At 49.5% G+C, this 21,558-nt stretch overlaps 2 protein-coding genes across 3 annotated transcripts in view; one reads left to right on the forward strand and one right to left on the reverse strand.

The window, feature by feature from the left end:
• Positions 1 to 337: 337 nt before the first annotated feature.
• LOC114851143 (midkine-B-like) lies at positions 338 to 8,232 on the forward strand. Of its 2 annotated transcripts, none has more exons than XM_029142739.3 (5): positions 338 to 504; positions 5,666 to 5,745; positions 6,085 to 6,285; positions 6,917 to 7,072; positions 7,844 to 8,232. In XM_029142739.3, exons 2-5 carry the CDS (start codon positions 5,667 to 5,669, stop codon positions 7,870 to 7,872), a joined length of 465 nt encoding a protein of 154 aa, XP_028998572.1. In that variant the 5' UTR covers positions 338 to 504; position 5,666; the 3' UTR covers positions 7,873 to 8,232. The 2 variants fall into 2 exon arrangements, with proteins under 2 accessions (XP_028998572.1, XP_040925797.1); XM_041069863.2 differs by lacking the exon at positions 338 to 504 and adding an exon at positions 1,616 to 3,366.
• A 4,783-nt stretch (positions 8,233 to 13,015) lies between these two features.
• The window catches only part of LOC114843475 (muscarinic acetylcholine receptor M4-like), a 33,990-nt gene continuing 25,447 nt past the window's right edge, over positions 13,016 to 21,558 (reverse strand). The window contains exon 7 of the mRNA XM_029130058.2: positions 13,016 to 20,850. Within this exon, the coding sequence (XP_028985891.1) occupies positions 20,605 to 20,850 (246 nt within the window). The 3' untranslated portion in view covers positions 13,016 to 20,604. The remainder of the gene's footprint in view (positions 20,851 to 21,558) is intronic.

A 21,558-nucleotide genomic window follows, 5' to 3' on the forward strand; every position in this document is an offset into this window, starting at 1 on the left:
TCTTTGATCAGGCCTGTGACACGCTGCCAACTGCTCTTATGCTCATTTACAAAGCTTAATCAAACCGTATTATCTGCTGCGCGGCGCGTGCACAACAGCACCTTGTTGTCTCCCACTGTCCCACATTCTCTGGTGCGGCGGAGGGGGGGGGGTCCTTTCAGCTGCCTTTTAGTGCCTGAGCGCCATCCAGCAGTTTTATATAAATGTTTTATTTGTCTTTCCAGTCAGAGGCCCTGCCTCACCTCCAAATTGCGGGTGCGAGATGAAAGCGGAGACAATCCTCAAAAGAAACAAGAAAAGCTGAGGGGGAAAAAAGGGGGGCTCGAGCGCAATTGCATGACTCAGCGCGCTGGATGTGCGCGCGCTTCGGGGTTGAGGGGTGAACGGGGCTGAACGCAGCCAGAATGAACTGGTTGGGGCGCGGACAAAGGGGCCGCGGCGGTAGAAATACGAGGCGGGAGCCGCGCGGAAGCCTTTCCCCCGCTGCGGCCGGCTGCGACACGAGTAAGTAGGCGCCGCATCACATCGCACCGGGGCCGCCGCGTTCGGACGCTCGCTAGCATAATGCGCGGCAGGATTAGCACCTCTCCGACGCGTACCTTCTCCCTCGTCTGCCTCAGTAGCCGCTTATCGGCTGCCCACTGGGCCTTTTTTTATTAGTCTTTATGTAACTGTCCCATTTCCAAATCCCGGCTCTTTTCCCCGCGTCTCGCCTTTAAAATACTGCAAGTCAAGCTCTTCTCGGAGAGACTCCGCAGCACTTCGGCGGCCGCGTGCGCCCGCGCCTGCGCACGGAGGGACGCGGATGCGCGGGAGCAGGTTTTTCGCACGTTTCGGGCTGCGGCTCATATAAGAACAGCCTGGTTCCATGTGGAACGTGTGGCTCCACAGTAGGTGTCGTTCCAAGGACACCGCTGTATCTGATTAGGAAGACTTTGAAAGCTGCAGATAATTAATAAAACAACTCAGTTCAGTCCAAAACTACAAATGTTTCGTGTTGTCAACCGGTCACGGACGCTTTGTGGCGCGTGGATGAAGTACCTGCGAGTTCATTGCTTTGCTGAGTGAACCCTGGGGTCGTTTCAGCAGCGATCGCTGGGGTCAGGTGAGGTCAGGGGGAATCCATTGTGTGACAATGTCAATGGGGGGGGGGGTATGGGGGCAGGAACGGGGTTGGGAAAACTGCACATCAGTAGTTTGGCAGGAGAGAAGAGTGGACGAGCCTGGACGGGGAGAGAGCGAGGCCTATTTAAACTTTATTCAAAAGGAGCTGATCACCTTTTAAAATGCCTTTTCCATATCCATCTGTTAACTCAGCTACTGTACGCTCACTTGTGCATCGGTCGGCGCTGCAGGCGCTGACTCGGCGTCAGGTGATAGAGCGGGAGCCGCCTCGGGCTCGTATCGGCCGGCGACGCGGCGCTTTAGTGGATCGACCCCGGTTCACTCACGTCTGTCCATCTGATTGGAGGGAGAGGGGCCGTGAGCCTCCCACACCAGAAGGAAGTGGCTGGCGACACACACACACACACACACACACACACACACACACACACACACACACACACACACACACACACACACACACACACAACTCGCCTTGTTCTAGTCACAGTATTCTAGTTGTGCTGTGGGATTAAAAACATTTCCATTAGGCATAAATTCACAGTCAGGCTCTTTTGAGGCGTGCGTGTGCACGTCTGCACTCGGCTTCTAATCAGCCGTGACTCCCGTCAGAGAGGGGCCGTGAATGCCAAGCGCCGGCTTTGCAGCATTCGTTGTAATCCGAGGCCTCCACTGTGGGCAACGCGCTCCACAGACGAGCGGCACAAAGGAGGAGGAGAGGAAAACTGCCAGCGGTGACCCTCCTCCTCGCGAGGAGACGACGGCATCGGGCCGTCGCCATGGAAACCATTGTACATCATAAAGGCACGTTCGGAAGGAACACAAAGTGAATTTGTCTTATTTGCACAAACAGTCATTTCATGTTTGTGTGATTCTGAATTAAATTCTGACACGTGGCACCAAACTGTCACGCTCCCGAACTCCTCCGCCCTCACTCCCAGCGTTTCCATTATTGTGTCCACTGAGCTGAATCAGCACAGTCACTTTAAAATAGATTGAATTATGCGCCGCTGCAGCGCGGCGCTCGCCCTCCGTCTGGTTAACCCAACAGGTGACGTCTCTGGCGTCCGGCTGCAGATCGCTGCCTTCCTGCCCCGGCTCGGTGTCGTGCCTCCGCTCATGCAGATGTGCTCGTCGGTCCCGGACTCGCACGTGACCCCTGTCATAATGGAGGACTCGGTGTTTGTCACAGCGCCGTTGTCCCTTTTCTGTCCCTGACTCACTCATTCCACCGGAAATAACTCCTCATACCATCAGGCCCCCGAGAAATGTTTTCCGTCTGCTTTCATGTGCTTTCATGTTCATAAAATAGTCAGGATGTGGCTTGAGATTAGACTTTTTTTTTTCTGCTGTTGTCGCATGGCAGATGGACCTCCGGGCGCTGATGGGGGTTTGTGGAGCGGAGAGACAAATGTCACTTGCGGGAGTTTTGAGCTTTTCTACCTGATGACCAAGGTTATTCTCTCCCCGTCCCCAGAGCGGCTGCAGCGGCTGGATGCACACAAACGTCGGATATTTAACGGGCTAAACGCCGAGGAGCGCTCCACGCCGATCCGAGGTTCGGATCCCGAGCCGTGCAGTAGACAATGAACTCGTTAACTCCTCGATGGAGTCACCAGAGGCCTGAGTGCTTCACACGCGCAGTGCACCGTCTACATGAAGGCGAAGTGTAATCTGTTTGTAAACGAGGCGTTCAGGGACCCTGTAATTGTCTCGGTTATCCGTATTTCACAAGGAGCCTGCCTTTCTTAATTGGTCACTCCAGCCTTGTCTGCGGTTTAAACTCACTTGTCAGAGTGCTGGCTTCGTCTCCAGCCTGTTGTCTGGAGCCCTGTCACGGAACGACGTCCTGTTATCACATGTAAACACGTGTACGCATGAAAAATTCATTGTGTGATATAATTGGACAGATAAATAACAGCAGGGCCGTGTTTTATGGTGTGTGCATTGTGTAGCATGACTCCCCAGCAGGGAGCCGCCAGCCCCGGCGTCTAAACGACCCCCCAGACAAATGCACGCCTCATGTATACTTAATGACAAGTTGTGCATGGATTAGCAGCTCGGGTCGGAGGAGCTGGCTGCACAGCGGCATGTGGCCTCCCCCGAGTCGGCGCCGCTGCTGTCAAAGAGCCGCACAAGCACCGATGGAGGGCCGCCATGACGGGACGGGCCGATGATGCGGCCGTTGGGAGGAGATGTGCGGCGGTTGCATCACTCGTCTCCTGGCTTGGATTCCAGCTGGTAAACAAACAGCTTCTTAAAAAGGACTATAATTAAAAGCGATTGGACCCAAACTCTCCCGCATGATCCAGTGTTTATTTGCAGTGTGTGTCAGTCACAGATGATCCCACTGCTCTGTATGAGAGTCACGCTTCCAGACAGCTAACGTCAAACCGATCGCGCTTTTGTAGCGGCTGGACTCAGTTTTTATTAACATAAGTCTGATGCGCTGCAGAACTGGAAACGTATCAAACCAGGGGTAAAGCAGTGCCAGTGGTGCTGACTGGGTGAACTGGTGTGACTGGCCTGGCTGATGGTAGTTTAACACCAGCTGGTCCTGCCTTTACTCTATCTATCCCTCATAACGGCCTGAGCTGCAGCTCCATCTTGGCTCCTCACCTGTGTCACCACTCCAATGGAGCCCAGCAGCCGAGCTGCTTCCAGAAGAAACCCCCAGAGGCCCACTGTCCAGCACCTGCTCAGCACTGACCCAGTCAGAGAGCAGGCTGGGAGCAGAGAGCAGCATTTAGCAGCTAATGAAGCACATCCAGCGTCTCCCCTGGAAGCCGGCACGCGTCCACTCAACTGGATTTCCAGATCTTTAACGCGGTGGACAGGGTCCATGTCAGGGATCCACTTCATCCTCCAGCGGTCCGGTGGTTTTCTGATGTGTTACAAGTGTTTAGCTAAAGTCTGACCCACCAATGTTTCAGGCTTGTCATGCATTAATAACCAGATTCCACTTATTTCATCGCATTGAAAACAGCCGCAACACTTTAGAAGCACTTTGACGTCTGAGCCTCATCCTGGTGATGAATTCATCTGTATTTGCATAAACATGTTCACACCTTCCCCGCTGCTCCGACTGGTCCTGGAAGCGCTTGGAGCTGCTCCCTCGTGGGACTCTGCTGCAGAGCTGTTCAACTCCAGTCCCTGGACAAGCTATTAGAGCAGCAGAGCATAATTGGTGTGTGAAAGCTGCACTTCACCGCGCTCCAGCAGCGTCACGCGGCCTCAGCCCAGAGATGGAGGCCGTCTGAAGTCTGAAGTATGTAGAATCAGCAGGGTAGCAGGTTGGAGGTTTAATCCCGGCCTTCACAATAGCTTGGTGAAACATTCCAGGCCTCTTGGTGCAAAGTTGTTCGAAATTGCTGAGTCATGCTATAAAAACTTTCTTGGCATGTCGATGGGATCAACGTGGGATCCAACATGGCTGCTCCCGCTAATGAATCGAAGCGAATGATCTTTAGGAGGCTGGAGATGAAAGGACTGTTTGTGATCATATAGTTTTATCACATGTCTGAGTAAATAGTCCTCGAAGTGTGTCAGAATATGCCCGACCTAATATAATATAGAAAGCTAGAGTCAAACACATGCTTGTGAGCTCACAACAGGTGGCAGCACCTGAAGTGGTCGCAGTTCAATTTCATGTGTTGGATAACATCTCTAATGTGCTTCCCTCATCACTTCCTCGTGCTCCGAGATTCTTTATTAAGCAGCAAATCCTACTTTAAAGTTTTTTCTCCCTACATACAGACAATCATAGTTAATATTATTATAGTTTTGGCACTGATTTACAGAAAAAAAGGTGCTTTGATGTTACAGCTAATGAAAAGGCTCATTTTCAGACAGATGTTGCAGATGTGTTCTTGGTCCTTGACAAACGGAGCTTTACATTTCGTTGAATGGCTGTTGGAGGCCACAGCATTCAGCGGTTCTCACCATTCACACCGCGACATTCCACACATTCCTTCCACATTCAAATGAACCATAAACGGTTTGATTGAGAAATCTTCTTATCTCTGATTCAGGTCACCTGTTGTAATCTGTGGATTTTCACCACTCAGTGTAAAAACACTGAGCTTGAATATTTCATGAGCTTCTTACTCTCATTTTGCTTTTGTTGCAGCATCAAGCTCAGAATTAGCCCATGTTTACGAAACAAAACTTTAGATGATAAAGGTTCTGGAAGTTTCCTTCCTCCTTTAACGTTGATCACGTTTGTATTGGTCGCTGCTGCTCTCACCTCCTTTAAATCACGACTGGTGCGGCCGATAAGGAGCCGCCAGGGACTTGTTACTGTAGCTACGTCTGCTCTGAAGGACTTCACCAGCTCGTGCAGCTGAACGGGAGAAACCACACCAACGTCCAATATTCCTATTTCTCCCGCCTTGAAGCAGCCGGTGCCGTGGGGTTGTGTGTCTGTGGGTGAAGCAGTTAATGATTTCACGCTCAGTAGTTCTGGGTGGAGGGTCAGCACTTTAACCAGCTCCCATGTATGCAAACCGAGCCTGTCTGTGTGGATGCTGTGTCTTCACAGGATGAGGGCCGCGCTGCTGCTGCTGCTGCTGCTCGCACTCATCGGCATCGAAAGAGTAGCTGGAGGGAAAAACAAAAAAGGTGAGATGCTCTCAACGTGTTTATACAAATGCTGCTGAAGTGGCAGCAGGAGCCAAAGTTTCCGAATGCTGTGATTTTTAGCTTCAAGGATCTGGAGCCTTAACATTTGTTTGATGTGTGAGGTGCAGCAAGATCATTTTCACAAATGAACGTCAGTCTTGACTTTTGCAGTCAGTCCCTGTCAGACTTTATTTGATGGCAATGGTGCACGCGGGTGTGTGTGTGTGTGTGTGTGTGTGTGTGTGTGTGTGTGTGTGTGTGTGTGTGTGTGTGTGTGTGTGTGTGTGTACTCAAACTATCCACGTAAAACGTTTGATAAAATCTTTATTCTCTTGTCAGAGAGAAGCAAACCCTCTCAGTCTGGGTCAGAATGCACCGACTGGCGCTATGGAAACTGTGTCCCTAGCAACGGGGACTGTGGGCCAGGGTTTAGAGAGGGGTCATGTGACCAGCAGACCATGAAGATGAAATGCAAAGTGCCGTGCAAGTGGAGGCGTCAGCTGTTTAGAGGAGATGATGGCATCCGCCACAGCGGTGCAGGTGAGGCTCCGTCTACAGGAACGTCTGCATCAAATATGAACATTTGCATTTTCCCCAAAGCCTGACTCTTTATGGTGAAACATCCCAGGTGCCTGTAACATGTAAGACATGAGCTCTGCGCGCTGACGCTATGATACGATCGGAGTTGACAGCGTCACTGAGCCTTTGACTTTAATCAGTTTAGCTGTAAATGTGTGACAGTGACGCGGCGCCTGAAGCTCACATGTGGCTACAGGTCGGTCTGAGCACAGCTGCAGCCACTGCAGGGGTGATGGAGCTTTAAGAAGTGGTACTGGTTCTATAGTTAAGCTTAACAATCTACCAACCTGCAGCATGTGTGAAACATTTACCCAGAAAACAGCCGCGACTTGAGGAGCTCATGCGTTTGCAGCTCCTCAGCAAGCTCTCCGAGGTTTGACACATTAGAGCGAGAAGATCATTGGGTGTTCAGTCATGGGAACATGGCAGGAGTTCGGCGGCTACAATAAGTCTGGCTCAGCAGAACTGGTTTAAGAGAACTGATCCTGGTTCAGAGACGCATCTTCACCTTCTGGGATGTAAACATACCACCGCTGAACCTCATGGACAGAGCGTGAAGGATGACTCAGGACCCTCTCTCTCTCTATCTCAGCTGACTGCAGGTATCGATTTGGTAGCTGGGGAGAGTGTGATCAAAGCACTGGCGCGAGGACCCGGATAGGGACACTGAGGAGAGCTCTCAACAACGCGGAGTGTCAGCAGACGGTGTCTTTATCCAAACCCTGTTCTAAATCAAGGCGGAAACCAGGTAAGACGAGGAGCCCACTGCTGGAAGCGTCTGAGAAGACGGAGCCATAACTGATGCATTTAATTCCTGGCAACGAATGGATGGAATTAATAATTATTGCACATTATTTTCTGGGCGTTGCTTTCATCAGCCCTTCCAGCTTGGACTTTATTGGGGATTGTTGCAGCTTAAAAATAACAGATTGTGTGGCAGCTTCTCAAAATAACTAGGATGCTTCTTGCAATGGGCCGCTTTTGTTTGGCAATGAAATCGTGGCATCAAGCGAACGTTGCAAAAATAGTTTTCACACCACGTGTGGACATTTTGAGACCTGAGTTGCTCGTCACTCACCACACGATTCACTGTAGACCAGCGTTCCCATTAACGCCCCCCAGAACATCCAGCTGCTACACAAACAACCTGTGGTGTTTGAGGCATCCCAGGTGTTTTGTGGTAGAAACAGTAGTTCTTGTCTAGTTGCCTAGGTGTCTAACACGATCTTTTCATAGCTAAAAGGAAGTCAATCACCTGCTGTGTGAGGTGTTTTAGACAGTTCAGCATGTACGTGTACTCTGGGTAAAATTTGAAGAAAAGGCTGCATTTGAATTTCAAGGACGCCCAGAATTCATGGGAACTGAATTAGCTTCAGTCTCACTGTTGGATTTTTTCTTTTTACTCTTGAGCTGTTGAGCTAAACTGCAATTTTATTTTGACAATTGAATGTCACAGTCTTGTTCAGGTCACATTCGGTACTTGAGTTCTTTGTGGGAATAAAATGTTTGTGTTTTCCAGGAAAGAAGAGAAAAGGCAAAGGCAACTAGAAAGAGTGAGGAACGTCAGAGAGCCTTCAGCTTCTCATCCAGTCAGACCATCCTCTGTGGCCCCGGAACTCATGTCTGTAGATGCATGAACCCATTTAACATTTCAACAATGACAAACGTGGAACTTTCATTTTAGGCTGTAAATCTGTAGATCGGGACTAATAAAAACCTCGCAGCAGGTTCAGAGCCAGTGATTTTCAAACATGTCTTCATTAGATGTTCAGACCACCAGGTCTCAGTAATTCCAGTCACCACAGGAGGTGACGCTTGCCACCAAATTCCCCCAATACTTATCTGATTATGACTGCTCATTCCTCCATTTCCAATTATTTTTCCTATTAAACTCTATGAACAAACTCACGCTTGCGTCTTTTGTATTATCCCAAACTCTTAAACTTCCCGTTGGGCTGCCAACCTGTAACTGTCCTGCACAGATGAGATGCTGAACAAATGGTTCATGAAATGTGATCCGATCTCCACCAGAGTCACAAATAACAAAGAATATTTCAGAGCTGCTAAGGCAGTTATGATCTTTCATGTCTTATTAAGCACACAGAGAATGATTGGGTAAAAAGTTTAGTCCTATTTTAAGGCTGTTAGAACCTTAGGGTGCCTGTGTGTGTGTGTGTGTGTGTGTGTGTGTGTGTGTGTGTGTGTGTGTGTGTGTGTGTGTGTGTGTGTGTGTGTGTGTGTGTGTGTGTGTGTGTGGTTAGCGGCGCGTCCCAGTTTTACTGATAGTGGGATTAGTGGCCGTCATGTCATGCATGGACAGATCTCATCGAATGAAGGTTAAGTCGGAACAAAAGGCCCGCGCTCGACTGGACACTTGCGCCGTGACCTTCTTGAATATTAAAGAAATGAGGCTCTGAACTGTGGCTCTACAGCAGTGGGGCGGACAATGAGACGTCTCGGCGTCTGGGACACGTCCAGGAGAAACCGGTCCCACACGTGGGCCTTTGTCTGACAGCGGAGTGAATTTAAAGATGATAATGTGACCAAACAAATGATATTTATCCACATGGCCAGGATTAGAGGAAAATGACTGTAATTACACATTTATGGGGGTCTGATCTCCATTCTTCATGATGTATTGTCACAATAACTAATTAAAATGATAATGCACTCTCTGCTAATGCAGGTCTCAGTTTCCCTCCAACGTCTGCGTGCGCTGATTGAACGTATCAGAAAAGCCCTTAGCGAGCGATGAGGCTAATGAAGCTTCATTCTGGGACTCAAAACCGGAGGGATGAGAACGGATCCATCACGTGAGACAGCGAGTCATTGGAGAGGAACGGCCTCATCTCAACTGGTACGTGGGTCAAAATGAAGCAGGCCTGTGGCATCGTCAGGTGGTGGAGGATGTGTTAGATGGAGCGAAATCTGGGTCGTATGATCTCGAAGCGAGTCGTGTTCGAACAGGACGGACCTTTAAGTCGATCGTGTCGCGCAAAGTCACGTAAAGAGGCAGCTGCTGCTGCTGCAAATGTGTTTGTAGTGAAGTTTCATGTTGACACTTTTCACCTGGCTAATGAGAAATAAAACACCCCTCGGCCTATCTGATCTGTCCTTTATTGGTTTGATGTTCCTCCATCGTTAAATGATTTGTTCCAAAGTTTTTGAAACCATTTGTGCGTTTTCGATTTCTCTCTTCATTGTTTCGTTGAGAGCTTCTTCTCTCTCTCTAAAAGGGTTGAAAACCTTTGGGAGACAATGACAGTTGGCTTCCTGAACAGATCATGTGACCTGCGGCTCTGAAGCTGTACGTGAACACGTGACAGCTTCTAGTAAATGTTTCCCTGCTTTGTGTTTAAAGTTGCGAGGCTCGCGTGAAGCCTTTTTCCAAGTGAGCTCGAGCCGACGCGATGCACCCGGCTGCTGTAATTGTTGCTTCCGTGCGCGTGAGCGGATGACGCCGGGGCTGTTGTGCAGGTCGGGATCTCGGTGATACGCTGTAATGGCACTTTGATCTTATTTTAATAACCTGAATTGGCTGTGACTGTAAAACACATCCATCATCAGCCTCCCTGTATCTCTCGCCTCACACGCACCTACTGTAGCGCGTGGCGCTGCCTTTGAAGTGCGTCGGAGAAGAAAGCTTTTATCAATAAATAAACAGCTGCCTCCAGCAATGACTTATTCCCACTGTCTTCATTTCATCCCCTGGTTCACGTTTGGCTCAGCCTCCCGACGTCAGTGAAGTCTGAATAACTTCACGTTGGTTGAAGAAATCTTTTATATGATGAACAACCAGAAGCCTTGTCTGTGGCTTAATTTTGTTTTAGTTTTGACAGTCAGGTCTGTATTTTTATTAAGTATGGAGACAATGGAGCATTTGTCTGTCTCTGATTGGTCAAACGTTTTCTTTTTATTAATTAAAAGTCTCACTGTCCCTGAACTACGAGACGCATTTTCCACAGAGATTAGGTCAAAACTTTAAAAAAATACAATCAAAAAACCTATTTGATAATTGTAGCAAATGTTATAAAAGCCTCACTTTTAATCTTATTTTATCTGGCTCTTATTATTTGTTAAGAAAAAAAAAATCATGACTGGTAAAACATGATGTAATTGGATTTAAGCCGAATCCGTGACAACAGAGCTCAAAGCTTTGTGAAAATACCTGTTGGAAATAAAAAGGAATTGAGGACAGAGCGAAAGAAGATCAAAACCAAAATAATGGCGCTGAGGAAGCCTTCAGGGATGAGACGGTCGCCGCTGAAGAGGAGCGCGGAGAGAAGCCCTGGCAGCGCTCGCAGACGGAGACAGGACACAAACCCAAAGGACAATTTATCTCATTTACTAATGAGCAGGACCTTGTCAATTATTCAAAGCCTTTGTTGCCGATTCCACACAGAGACGTTTACACTAGAGCGCGAGGAAGGAAAAAGACGCGGCTCCTCTGGAGAAAACACTTCTCAGGCGCCGGCGAGCTGGTTCTGAAGGTTCTGCGGGTCCGGGCCCGGGTCTCAGCCCGTGGCCTCTCAGCAACGCGTCGACCAATCAAATCCACTCGCACGCTGATTATAGGGCTGATTTACAATCGTATGATTAGAATTGTTGAGTAAATTATAGATGAGGACAATGATTCAGAGTTTGGAAGTCAGGTGGCTGATACCCTGCAGTTATACATGAGTCTATAATAATTGCCCCTGTGATTAGGTTCTGCAGCTGTTTAGGTTCCACCTGGCGCTGAAATAAACCTTTTGGACCTTCTGGTAGTTTCATTCAAGTCAAAGTGATTTAAGGACTATATGTGATTTAAGTGACCCTGATCACAGTACCTTCGCCTCGCTCTGACAGGGAGCCGGACCCACGTGTGGGGGGGGAGCTCATCAGGTGAGCAGGTCTGGAACACGAGCCGAATGGAGCCAGGCTTTGGGTCCAGCTGCTCCTGCAGAGCGTCTGCTGGAAGCTCCGTCTCTGATCTGCACACGTGCTGGTTCCAAATGGGCACGGCTTTCTTCAAAACGTCTGGGCCGTGTGAGTGGGTGAGAGTCGAGGTGTTAACTGGTGTTTCCTGGAACCAGTGACTGGCCCACGACAGACAAACCGTAAAAATAAAAGTAAAGTCACGTAAAAGTCGTAAGACATGAATCAAGGTTGCTGCATTTTTACAAACTGCAGTGGATGAATGTTCCTGGTTACAGTTAAAGGAGCTTCACTTCCTCAGCGAGGCTGGAACCGCATCCTTGGAGAAGCAGGTGGAGAGAAGCTCCAGCCACAGTTTCTCAGGTTTCATGTTTGCACAGCAGGGGTGTTGACAACACGAGAGGTGTCTGTTTTCTGCTCTATGGATTAGTGTGAAGCTGCAGCATCCACTGACTGGACCAACGGACGACAGCGAAGTAACAGTGGCTTCAGCTTCAATAAGGTGAACGTGGACGCAATAGAAAAGCTGCTGCTCTCTGTGACGACGAGGATCCAGAGAAGAACACGAGAACGAGGCGGACGAGGGTCCCGGCTGCTCACAGCAGGTCAGACGATGGAGCCGAGTCATTTTGAGACTATACTTTGTGTGCAGTTTGGACGAGCTGCTTGTAACAGGAGTCCAACTACAGCATCGTTTCACTGCAAACAGCAGAAAGTTTGTTCGCTTTTCCACAAAACCCAATTCACAACAGGAGGGAATAATTCTGAGTGCCTTTATTTTCGTGCCTGCTGCTGCCTGCTCATTAGCACAAAGTCTGTTAACTTAGGGGGAAAAAACATTGATTGAGTGCGAGGTGAATCCATGTACAGTGTGTGTCCTCATTACGAAGCTCCCTCTAAGCTGGAAACACAGAAATGAATCACAGCACATTTCACACTAAGCAACAAGCTGTGACAGTTTTTAGAAACATGGCACTCGTGTGAAGGAGTAAACAAGCAAATGTGGGTCCAGGAGAGGAACCGTGTGTGTGTGTGTGTGTGTGTGTGTGTGTGTGTGTGTCCAGGTTTGAATCAGGTGAACGTCCAGCATGGCCGTACTTGGTGAAGACGAGTCCCATGTCTGCTGGTGATAATTCATTCACATAACGAGACGGAGTTACGCCGCTGACTGCGATGATCACACCTTCACCATGGCAACACGCCGCCCCTCCGCTTTGCTCCGTGTGAGCGCCTGTTAAACACCAGCGGCTGCCGTCGCCTCCGCCCGCGTGGCTCCGCTTCGGCCTCAGTCTGAGACGAAGGAGTAGCGGTGTCAGCGGCACGTGCTGCCTTCACTGCCCCGCTTCCCCTCCACACAGAGGTTAAACGGTGTCAGGACTGTCTGTTCTCTGTAGGTTACTGCATGTATCGCTCTCCACAAGTCTTTTGTTCCTGGATTCTGACTCTTAACACTCTGCTCCTTCCAATCTAGGTCAACTCCCATGTCCCGATCTCTGTTTTCTATTTCTTTGGAATCAATGCTGGAATAAATTATGTGTAGTTTCTGTCTGTGTTGCCATGGTTACAGCGTGACGTTGGCATTCCGTGCCAGCGCCGGCGGAGCGGGGGGGATCTCTGGTGTCCGACGGTGCCGCTTGCTTAAATAGATGAGATAATAATTAAACAAATGGTCCGTGCGCTGAGGCCCCGCGCCCGGTGAGACGCGTGATGTGGAACCAGGAAGCCTCCAGAGCCGCGATGGGTCCGCGTGAGAGAGACGAGGCAGGCGGCAACGTTTTCAACGGCAGGTGTTTATTAGCATTACAGTTTAGCATCAACACAAGTTGCTTCTGATATATGTTCAGTACATGTCGTCATACTAGGTGATGGCTCGGCCGCTTGAACGTGATGCGTCTATTTAAGCACAGCTCGACATTAAAATAAGGTAAGTGAGAGGTACAAACAGCCATGAAGCGTTACGCAGGCGGCCCAGGGGGTTCAACAGCGCTCGGGGGTTTAAAGGGTAAATCAACCAGGGGTTGGGAGGGTTAGCATCCTGCTGCGCGACTGCTACCGTATCGTTAGCGTGTCCTCACCGGCGGCCGCTTTAATCAGCTCTTTGTGAGTCAAAATGCTGAATAGGCAGGAAGACTCTGTTTAACTTTCACTATATAAGCGTCAGATTAGGACACGGGAGTAATGATGACAACTTGCAAAAAGGCTCCAAGTATCAGCTTAGTATCAGCTCAGATGAGCTACCGGCAGAGTTCCAGTATTACAGCACTGGGACGTCCCAGCTTTGAGGCCCAGAGCATAGACTCTGCTCCTGCCGGCGACGACATGCCGAATATTTCTGATCAGACCATCATTGCCCGGAGATTCCTACGGCCGCTTGTCTCACACTCTGCCCGGCAGGTGAGAGCACGTCTGACGCAGGCGGCCTCATGTTGTCGGCCACGCGGGTCCCTGAAGAGGAAACAGCTTCTCGCTGAGCTTCAGCTGTCACATCCAGGTGTGAGGAGCCTCTTGAGTTTTCTTGGGCAACTGTTTTTGACTGTTTGATTTTCCTGAATTTAGAAACAATTTAAAACTTGTAGAAGGAAATCAGGAAAGCTCTGACACCCGTTCTCCGTTACGCCCTGTGACACCTAATCGCGCAGAGGGAAGGGGGGTTTTGGTGGGAAACGTTCAGCGTGCACCTGCTACATCGAGTGTTGATTTACCCTTTAAAGCGTCCTTCTGCTGGCGTCATGTGCTGAGGGTTAAAGCATATACCGAACATTTACAGATGGTCGCCAAAGCAAAGGAACCTTCTCCTTCAGCTCGGCCTCTATATTACAGATTCCCACACTTTGATATAAAACGTGTCATTGATGCGGGGAGAAGCTCAACATGGACATGAAGTCATCAGTCGCGTCTTTAATATAGAGAAAATGTTTCGTGTTCACGTAACTGATGCCACTGAGTTGAACTTTTAATATTTAATATTCTGACAAAAAAGTGACTACAACTCACTAGAAAGTACATGCTCTGTACACCGAGAGGTCAATGGATGTCATATAGTTGGAGCGAACACATGGGTCGTACCTCCTCACGTCTGTCGCTGGGATGGTTCGGAACGTGACAGTAGCTAAGATGTTTAGATTCAGTGTGTATTTACAGCAATGCACTTTAAAATTGACATTTGAACACAGTGGTGTATTTTGCACCGGTGGCCAGCTCCAGCCTTCGTATCATACATTACACTGAGCTTTACTTACAGTACAGACCTTCACAGCGTTTCCTCATGTGTTAATTGAAAACCTTCTGATGGGAGGATGAGACCCGTTGTCAGCATTGTTTAGATCAGGCCTGTCAGTGTCGTCAGGCAGTTTACAGGCTTCCAGACCTCACAGGCCACAGATCACCTCATGTAACACTGATGTTTGAGATTCTTCATGACGATCGTGTTGCTGGTACAGGTGGGGCAAACTGCATGTGGACACACAGCTCCTGAACTCCACTTGTTTGACACTTTTAACGTTGTGTCATCTTTATTGACTGACATGTGAGTGAGAGGTGAAAGGTCATTATCATCATCACTTAACCATCAGTGAGCCCCGTTGCCCTTTAGAATGAACATGACCTGGATGTCTGAGCACTGGTGAAAGCTTAACGCTCCTTCAGCACCACGGACAGCGTCTCTCTGGGCCTGTTCCCTCAGTACCGTGTTTGGATTTCATAGTGTTCACGTCAGTTCTGTCTGCTGCGATAATTCATGGCTGATATTTACTTTTTGTCTACTTTGGCAGCTTTGCCTTAGACAAAGCAGCATTGTTAAACACAGCTACAGCAAACAGAGATAGAGGAGCAGCCAGATTATGGAGGCAGACAGAGCCAAAGCTGAGGGACACGTTGTTCCACTGTGAGACTTCTACCCAGGTTCCCCAAGCACTTCACGGCCCCTCTGGGTCAGACCCTGACCTGCTCCACCAGAATCTGAGCTTAACATAGCCCCCACTGAGCAGACTTCAAGTCAGAAAGGTGTAAGGTTCAAGTGTCTCTGGATATTACTTAGCAGGAAATGTGAACTGGACTGTGAGACACACGACGTTGTCCCATTTTCCATACGTTTCCTGCAGCTACACCTACTGTATGCGGTGAAATATGGTAAATGTTTGGCGCTCGTCTCAGTTGCTGCCCGCTTTTATAATTTAGGTTAAAAAGATGAATGAACTGCCTCATAATTCGGTGCCTAGTGAAGCCTTCACTGTCTCACTCAGTAACGCAGTCAGGCAGTCAGGCCAATTTCCCTCAACTGTACTCTCACCATTTTTCTGCACATCTTGCCAATTAAGTGTGTCAGCTAATGTGCAACCGGTGAGTCTCCCTGTCAATCATTTCCTGTGCAGTGGCTGCATATTGAAGCACCAGCGCTCGTCTCGGTGTTTTCCTTCTCTCCTGTGCTTTCGCGCTGCTCTGGGAAGCTGCTACAGAGCTATAACTGCTCTCAAGTCATTACAGCGTTGTTATCAACGCGCAGACACAAATGCAGATGGATTCTGTAAAACTAAGCACTGCAACACGTCCAGGCCGCTACGGAGAAATGTGAAGTCAAAGTGAAAAAATGAAACACGGGACGTTGGATGAGGCGTAAACAAATCGAAGCATGGGAAACATGGTGAAATCATGGTGAGAGAAGCACAGTTCCCTGAATTTATTCTAATTAGGCCATCAAAATGTGACGCTATCATGTTTTTGTAGGGTCTAACAGCTCAAGGTCAAAGGTCGGGGTCTGACATTTCTTCAGGCAGAGTTTTGAAGAGAAACAGGCTTCAGGAAGGTAAATATTCTTTATTAAATGATCTAAATGTCCTGCTTTTCAAGTAGCGTTAGAGAATCAGATTTTGATCTGCCGAGTCATTCAGATGATGCATGGACGTTTTTGCTTTGCGCAAAATCCTTGATATTTTCCACATTTTGAAAACTAAAATCATTTGCAAGACAAATACGTGAACCCGGGAAGCGCAATGAAAATCAAAGTGGGAAAATGAGATTAGGTGAAGGAAAGCATGAAGTAAACGAAGAGCTACTGTGGGGCAGAGAGCTGAATGAATTACCAGACGCCTGTAAAACGCTCCCGCGCCGTCGCCGGCGCCGCTCACCGACGGCGCGCGCCGATAAAAGGGAGCGTTTCCACTTCACAGTGCCTCTCTGGGACTCGCTCGTCTGCTCTTCCTACACGCGGCGGCGATCGCACACTGATATTCTAAATTACAGCCTTAATCTAAATGACGAGCAAAACAATTTGCGCTAGCGGCGCAATCACCGAGTCTGGATGTGTCCAACAGAGTCGGTAGACGGGGGCTGACAACAGTCCACGGCGTTTCCAAACCTCGCGCTTATTAATAATAAATGCACAAAGCCGTAATTATCTCCCTGCGAGCTGTAAACAGAGAACTTCAGCCTCCTGCTTCAACCCTCGTTCCGCCTTAACTAGCAGAATTAGACACAAAGTGGCTCACCTGAAGCTACAAGCAAAAATGACTAAATGTCTAATTCATTTCTGATTGTTGGTGTCACAACCACGCTGTGTAATATAATATAATATCACTGCAGCGCATAACCCGTAACTCTCCCACAGACGCCAATGAATGAAAACCAACCAAGAGGAAATGAGTTGACTTGTATTAGAGGCTCAACTGTGGAAAGAATGGCTGAGATGTTGATTTACAGATCTGATTATTAAACCCCAATGTGTTGAACACTATAGTGTCCCTGTAAAATAAGCGCTGCGTTGAACGTGCTGTGCGTCGGCCCATCGCGCCCGCCTGCGAGCTCTGCAGGAGCGGCTGTGACAGAGCCCCGCCGCGCTGTTTGTGTTGTCGCTTGGCATAAACACCGTTGCATTCCCATAAGAGCATTATTCCGCTTTAATGTATTCAAGTCCTTGTTCCCTTTCTCTTGATGTGAAGCAGCATGCGAGGGGGCGGAGGTGGAGGCCAGCAGTCCTCTGCGGCTCCGCACGGAGCCAAGCCGAGCCGGCGCCGCGCCGTGCGGCGAGGGCGGCCGCGTCATGACGCCGTTCATGTTCCCGGGCGGCACTTAATCACCGGTGGAACAATGCTAACAGGCGTTTACAACCACCCGGAGCCGTTACTCGCCCTTCGGCAGGAATGGCGGTACAGGATCGCGGACTCGAGCGCGTTGGCTCCAGCGGGAACGTCTTGTCTTCCAGCAGGGCCTTACTGTATTTCGTTTGCTGCCTATTGTTCCTTTCTCTATCCCCTCACCCACCAGTTGCGGCAGCTGGCCGCCCACTCTGATCCTGGTTCTCCTGGAGCCCGTCTTTGGGTAAAGGATTGCCTTTCATATAGGTATACAGCTTAGGAAATTTTTCAAGCTGAACGAACTGCATGTCCCATAATTCACCTCAATCTCTGGACTGAGAATCTTCATTGACATGATCCAAACCCATGGGATTTAGTTTGCTCCATTCAAACTCAGGCCTGTTTCCTGTGTTGATGGGGTTCATTTCATGTTGTGGGAACACTGCTCCAGCCGGGGAGGTGGGATGACTGGGCTTACTGGGTTATATGGGTGATTACAGCCTTAGTCGACTCCAGACCCCATGACTAACAGCGTACAGTACCTCTACTACATTACTGTGTTAATTATTGTGTTGCGCTGGTTGGACCCACCCACTGAGGCTGAGAGTCCACCACACACAGCAGCGACACACTCATCGCTTTCTCCTCAGTCCTTGACTTTCCTCCCGTCTTCAGCGTGAGCAATAGGTGTGTGACTGGGCCTTGACAAGCTTCTGAGCCGCACTAAGCCGACACAGTCACATTATAAGTAGACAGAAACCCGGCCCAAGTCCTGCTGAGCCGTGAAAGATGTTTTAGTGCTCCGGCTGACTAGAAGACATTTCACTTCCACGAAGGGACAGCTACACTTTAAATGGGCCTGCTACAAATCTGTACCAGGCCCATTTACTTGTTGGGCATGAATAATTCCCGTGTCCTTAAAAAACCTCAAGTCTGCACAAAAATTCTGACCAAACTGCCATTTATCAGACCAACGAGGAACTAACAGCTGTCGCCTGCTCATCATTCACTGGAAATATTAGAAATATTAAAAGGGCAGCAGCTCTTTAACTAATAAGCTCATTAACTGTTAACGAACAATGTAGAATTAATGAGCATATTTTAACCTGCTTCCCCGTATTTGAGTGTCAGCGATGGGAAGCCGGCACTAAATGAGGATTTCCTGTTCTTCCTACTCTCCTGTCTTTGTGTCCTACTTCTCCTCCACAAGCTCATTATTCTTTCTCCACGTTTCCCTCTTCCCCCTTTGCTTCTGCCGTCTCCCTCTGCAATTTGCTTCCACCCAGATGTTTCTCTTAAGCGTGTCTTTTCTGTCTCCACCTGTACTCCATTTTCTCTCCCCCATCACCTCCGCTTCATTTTCTCTACACAAACACGCTCAGTCGCGGCCCTAAAAAGGTACGTCTGCTAACGATGAGATACACGAACCTCTCCGTTAATCCTGCGCTTTTGCAAATTACAAATCTGCCGTCGGTGGCGTTGGAAGATGGACTCCATTGTTCAGTCAGCTGGAAAGTCATTCATTCAGAACAAACCAGCGCAGCTACTTTGAAAGATTAGCTCGCAGCCTGCAACGGCGTTCACGCCTCTGCTGTGTGAACGTGTAGCGGGGCGGAGGTCCGTTACTGAGCACGTCCGATCACAGGTCGAAGAAGCAGGAGACTCAAAGTGATGCTGCTGTGATGGAAAAGTGCCACAGCTTCAACTGTGATGCTGGTAAACAAATAAATAAATGAACAAATGCCTTTTTTTCTATACGGCAGCAGCTGCTGTGACACAAACCTACTTACTAGACTCAGAAAATAAACTGTCATCTGCCTCCATTTATCGCCACGCGCGTGGAACTGAAAAAGGTCGCCTGATATTTTCTTTTTATAACTAGAGAAATATTAGAGTGTCAAATATCAAGGCCCTGATTGCGTAGAGCTCCTTTTCTTTACACACCCACGAGCTTTAATTGTAAGGAGAAAGAGCCGGAGCTGCAGCGCAGTCATTGACTGGAGCAGCTTTGGCCGCGTTGTGAGCTGCACGTCAGCCTCCGTCCACCTGGTTCTGCTTCATTACTGCTGGACTTGAGGACGGTGTTAAGTGTAACATCTTCATGTTGGAGAGTGTGAGGTCTGCTACAGCTTTCCAACCCAGCTGGTGCGGCTGTAATTATGTCGGCGGCTATAATTAAAACTTTAAACGAGCTGTTAGTGGACCGACTTAAACACCTGACCTCAACACTCGCTTTAATAGGAAAAGCCGCTTCCCACTCCATTTGAAATTGCCACTTTGTATGAAGCTGTAAAATTAGGAGCACAATTACCTGCCGAGCAAACAACAAGCAATTATTTCTAATTGTCCCACCAGCCTCCAACATGGCTGCCGCCGCGCGGGGGTCGCGCCTCTTCCCCGCCGCGCGCTGCTGCTGCTGCTGCCTTCGCCTTCGGCGCTTCCACGAAGTCCCTGCGATGCCGTTACCCCGACGAGAACACAGCGACGCGGAGCCGCGAGCGCTCCGCGATCACACGGCGGAACGCTGGAAACCGTGAAAAAGCCCCACGAGCGAGAGCAAAGCGCGATGGACGGACTAACACACAACGAATGAAGCCAAGGGACAGAATGTTAGCGCAGGGAAACGGCTCCGACTGCAACACAGGCTTGTGTGGAAAACCATCCGCACACCGTGTCGGACTCTGCAAAGGATTCTGGGTGGAGGAGCGTTAGCAAACGGCGGCTCCTGGTTGCGATCGCCATGGCGATGGCAGCCGAGGCTGGTTGAAGAGGCTCACTGAGCTAATGCTAATGCACCGCAGGAGAAAGTCTGTCCACATGGTTTTGTGTGCTGATGTAGTTGTGTTTTACTTGCGTTTAAGGTGTTGTGTACATGTGATTCACTGCAGCGTGACAACGGGTCTGATCCTCCCCGCTTTAGGGAACGGTCATCACCGCGCGAGCCCGTCAGCCCGCGCCAGCGTCCAATTCATCACCACCGGCGTCTCTGCTGACGCCGCCGCTTCCGCGCGTCTATTATTCGTTTTTTTCCTCCAGGGTGCGACTCGCTTCGTGTCAGGGGAGAGCGGGCCGGCGACGGAATCCCCGGTCCACGCTCACACTTCAGCTTTCAGTCCACACGTACGAACAGGGACGACTGGCGACCGGTTACAACATGACACCACAGCTGCTCACGCCCCGAAGATGTCTCCTCTCAGCTCCCTTAGACTCACCTTTAAACATCTCCTCTCCGTCACTCCATCACCCCCATCACACCCCCTCCCGCCGCGCCCTCCCTCGCTCGTCCTCCCCCTCCTCATCTCGTGCCGATGTTCTTGTACTGGCACAGGAGCAGGTTCTTGAAGGTCTTTTTGAAGGTGGCGTTGCACAGCGCGTAGCACGCCGGGTTGACGGTGGAGTTGACGTAGCACAGCCAGTAGCCGATGGCCCACACGGTGTCGGGGACGCAGGACTGGCAGAAGGTGGAGATGAGCACCATGACGTTGTAGGGCGTCCACGTGATGATGAAGGCCAGCAGGATGGCGAAGATGGTCTTGGTCACCTGCAGGAACGGGGAGGAAATGATGAAGGCGTCCATTTTGGTTTACTGCTCAAACTACAGCCACGTGCGCTATGTACTTGATACGCTAATCTTCACTCCTCTTTTTGTGCGTTGACTCAGAAGTTGTGCTTCTAGGCTGCGACTGATCTTCTAGGCTCTGGGATATCAGCCAAGCTGCAGAGGATCTGAGCCCTGTTTGATTTGATTTGTTTTCCCTTTATTGTCAAGATTTGTCTTGTTCTCCGCGGCACAAGCTGTTTCAAACACGACTGAGCGAGCGGACAAATACCACCAACGTCAGACATTACAAACAATTAACTGCGGTGAAATCAATGCCGCCGCTTATTTTGTCCCTCGGTGCTTAGATACACTGACGCCTGCTCGCCAGCTGTAAAGCAGCGTCTACAGCAGCGCTAATTTGACACTTTTTCTGCATTTCTACTTCTTCTGATGCTCTCGACCATCGGCCCCGTTGTAATTGAAGGTCGGTCAGTGTGAAAACCTGTCCTTTGACGCTTCCTGAAGGTGAAGAACGGGGCAGGAGATGCGAGGGCGGTTTCGCTGGACACCGCGAGGAGCCTCGTCTCAGCCGCCCAGGAATTCATCAACGGCACATCATCCCAGCGGGTTTGCACCATCATTAGTTTACAACAGGACAATGGAGCCAGACACACGCCGAGGGCCCGTAGGAGCTATTTGTACGGCAGC

This window comes from Betta splendens, chromosome 2 (genome assembly GCF_900634795.4).
Source record: "Betta splendens chromosome 2, fBetSpl5.4, whole genome shotgun sequence".
Taxonomy (NCBI): domain Eukaryota; kingdom Metazoa; phylum Chordata; class Actinopteri; order Anabantiformes; family Osphronemidae; genus Betta; species Betta splendens.